Raw genomic sequence first — 3,911 nt, forward strand, 5'->3', positions numbered from 1 at the left:
CCCCCCCCCCCCCCCCCCCCCCGCCGCCTCGGATTTTCTAGTTTTTTTCCCCAGCTAACTGAACGATGATCATCCAAATAGGGCTGGTAAGTAGGTCACCAACCAGTTCTAAGGCTCATGCAGGTTTTATTGAGCCCTATTGGTGACCACTATTAGGGGCAGATCATTTAGTTTTAGACGATTTGAAAAAAGGGGAGATAAAATGTTCTGCTTAATCTTTTCTTTGTCGTCGCGGACGGCTGCTTTCACAAAGGCGGGGGGGGGGGGGGGGGGGGGCAAAGGGGGAAGAAGAGAATCGTCCTTTTAAAGCAAAATATTTTCAGTTGCAGCATTCATAGTGTCGAATTCACAAATTATTAATTACCGAGAAAGTAGAAAAAAACAAATTAGTAAAACATTAACTTTATTATTACTAAAGTTTATACTAATCGTAACTTAGTTCAAGTGGCAGTCGAATATACATTTTTTTTGTTTTATAGTATTGTTTATACATTCACATAGTTAGAACTTAATATATATATATATATATATATATATATATATATATATATATATATATATATATATATATATATATATATATATATATATATATCTACAGCACATTACCCCCTCCCCCCAGAAATGAACCCCCCCCCGGACATTATCTCCCCGCATTTACGCCCCCCCGGAGCAATTACCTCCCTGTCAATTACCCCCTCTCCAATAAACACCCCCCTCTCTCAAGTTAGAATCTTAACTCTAACTAGAATTCTATACATATATACTACTGTAATCCAAACTTTAAGAAAAAGACCAAAACCTAAGCATCCACCCTAGCCTAAAACGTCACACAAAACCAAAACCAACGCTAGACACAACACTTACTCTAACCCTAGCTCTAACACTAACTCTAGCCATAGCCCTAGCCCTAACCCTAACCTTAACCCTAGCCCTAACCCTAACCCTAACCCTAACCCTAACCCTAACCCTAACCCTAACCCTAACCCTAACCCTAACCCTAACCCTAAACCTAAACCTAAACCTAGCTCTAACCCTAACCCTAACCCTAATCCTAACCCTAACCCTAACCCTAACCCTAGCCCTAGCCCAAACCCAAACCCTAAACCTAACCCTAGCCCTAGCCCTAAACCTAGCTCTAACCCTAATTCTAACCCTAAACCTAAACCTAAACCTAAACCTAGCCCTAGCCCTAACCCTAACCCTAACCCTAACCCTAACCCTAGCGCTAGCCCAAACCCAAACCCTAAACCTAACCCTAGCCCTAACAGTAGCCCTAACCCTAACCCTAACCCTAGCCCTAGCCTTTATCCTAACCCTAACCCTAACCCTAACCCTAACCCTAACCCTAAACCTAACCCAAACCCTAACCCTAACCCTAACCCTAACCCTAACCATAACCCTAACCCTAGCCCTAACCCTAGCTCTAACACTAATTCTAACCGTAAACCTAAACTTAGCCCTAACCTTAACCGTAACCCTAACTCCAACCCTGTCCGGGGTGTAATGTCCAACTGGGCGGGGGGTAATTGATAGGGTGTAAATACGGGGGGGGGGGGAATGTCCGGGGGGGGTTTGGTAATTGACGGGGGGTAATGTCCTGTTCCCCTATATATATATATATATATATATATATATATATATATATATATATATATATATATATATATATATATATATGTATATATATATATATATATATATATATATATATATAATCTTTACCGTTGACATACTGTTATATACTTTTTTAGATAAACCGTAACTTAATGCTTCACTAGTTGTGTACTGTCTCAGTTATTTAATTTTACAATGACTGTTTAACTATATATATATATATATATATATATATATATATATATATATATATAATCTTTACCGTTGACATACTGTTATATACTTTTTTAGATAAACCGTAACTTAATGCTTCACTAGTTGTGTACTCTCTCAGTTATTTAATTTTACAATGACTGTTTAACTATATATATATAATCTTTACCGTTGACATACTGTTATATACTTTTTTAGATAAACCGTAACTTAATGCTTCACTAGTTGTGTACTGTCTCAGTTATTTAATTTTACAATGACTGTTTAACTATATATATATATAATCTTTACCGTTGACATACTGTTGTATACTTTTTTAGATAAACCGTAACTTAATGCTTCACTAGTTGTGTACTGTCTCAGTTATTTAATTTTACAATGACTGTTTAACTAAATTGGCTTAGTAGGCCTACTTTTTAAATAAACAAAGAAATATTACCATTGAAAAAATAGAGGATAGCATTAAAAAATAGCCTGATTAGCATAATAAAATCAAATAATGTAACAACTTAAATTACCATACAAAGCTGATAGAAAACTTAACTGCCAGTAAGGTACATCTTTGCGTTCAAACAATATTCTTTTTTGAAATTCAATGTTTTCTGCCAGCTCTCTACGTGTTGCTGACTACCACAGTAATGGCGGGGGACAGTCCACGTATGCAATGTCATCCGCAGATGTTACCTAAGTAAGTTTACAGTGGCGGAGTCCAAATTCACATCGATGTCAGCATATAGATAATATACTTTATACCAACTTAACTTTGTCAGAAGTGCATATTCTGTCTCTTGTATAGAACAAACGTTTTGCGGATGCGCAAAACAAATTAATTATTTCACTAATGAGATAACACGCCGGTATACTATTGCTCAGAAAGGCACACCGAAACACACACATACAGGCTCATTCGTAAAAATACACACAAAAAACCAGACACTCTAATTACCACACTTGTAAAAAAAAACAAGTTAATAAAAAGTCTAGTGACAATTTAAGCGCAATTTCCTTATGTTATCCATAACAATTTTAAATCGAGATAAATCATATAGTCAACAACGGTGCCCAAATATTAAAACGTTTATATTAGTATTTGACTATGATTAAAACCCGCCCTCTTGTTTGTAAACATTAGCACGTGGAAAAAAAACGAGCGACGCCTCTCTCTCTCTCTCTTGCCGTGCGCAGTGACGCGAACGATCCCACTTCGCGACAGGCTAGCCTCCCGTATCAGTCGAAAAAAATCCTTTCGAACCTCCGCTCATTCGCTATGGTAAAATCCTTTCGAACCTCAGCGCTCTGCACTAAATCATCCTAGGCCTACACGATACTCAGTTTAAAAATTCTTAATTAATTTTTTGTGGCCAAACGAAAGGATATGTTTGAAAACTTTCTTCGGCAATATTGTTTTAAATTATGGCAGGAATCGATTGGTAAATGTTTCAAGTCGCTAAGTCGTCTGGTTGCCGAGATAAGGGCCAAAAACTGCATTTTTTCGAGGTCTTTTGGCTTTTCCCGGGAAATCCAGGAAGGAATTCCAGGAATTTTTTTAGCCTATGTTCATCCTCGGAACTTGCTTAACATATTTGCTTTGGAACTAGTCCTCGATATTGCTTCGTTGAGGAGGAGATATGACTTAAAGACGACTTAAAGCCGCGGACACACATCCATCCATCCATACATCCATTCGCAGAAATGACGAGTTAATAATCGCAATTCTCCAGAATTTTCCACACAATTTTCTCGAATTTTCTTATATAACAATGCGGGGCATGGCAACTCGGATATAGACATGATTTTTTTTACTTAAACTTTTAAAAACAGAATAAAATCTCGTAGATAAAAGAATTACGCACCAAATAATCTGTGTGTCATAGTGCGGAATATCATTACTACTTTATAAATTTACATGCGCTTTTGGAGAAATTGTAAATAACGTAAATTACTACGTCCGGTCAACGAAAATTACTCAAAGTTTGAAAGATAGCAGAAAATTAGATCTGTTGCTTTTATTTGAATTTTTACGTTTATCTATCTGAAACAGTAGTCAAGCTATAGGTCTTAAAAAAACTAAAAGTAAAATA

At 36.7% G+C, this 3,911-nt stretch overlaps 1 protein-coding gene across 1 annotated transcript in view; it reads right to left on the reverse strand.

Annotated features, from left to right (window-relative positions):
* The window catches only part of LOC131929925 (32 kDa beta-galactoside-binding lectin), a 28,019-nt gene extending 25,540 nt beyond the window's left edge, over positions 1-2,479 (reverse strand). Inside the window, exon 1 of the mRNA XM_059286315.1 lies at positions 2,349-2,479. Coding sequence (XP_059142298.1) covers positions 2,349-2,351 — 3 coding nt within the window. The 5' untranslated portion in view covers positions 2,352-2,479. The remainder of the gene's footprint in view (positions 1-2,348) is intronic.
* Positions 2,480-3,911: the final 1,432 nt, after the last annotated feature.

Source organism: Physella acuta, unplaced genomic scaffold (genome assembly GCF_028476545.2).
Source record: "Physella acuta isolate Inbredline_101_S28 unplaced genomic scaffold, ASM2847654v3 ptg001696l, whole genome shotgun sequence".
Classification (NCBI taxonomy): Eukaryota; Metazoa; Mollusca; class Gastropoda; family Physidae; genus Physella; species Physella acuta.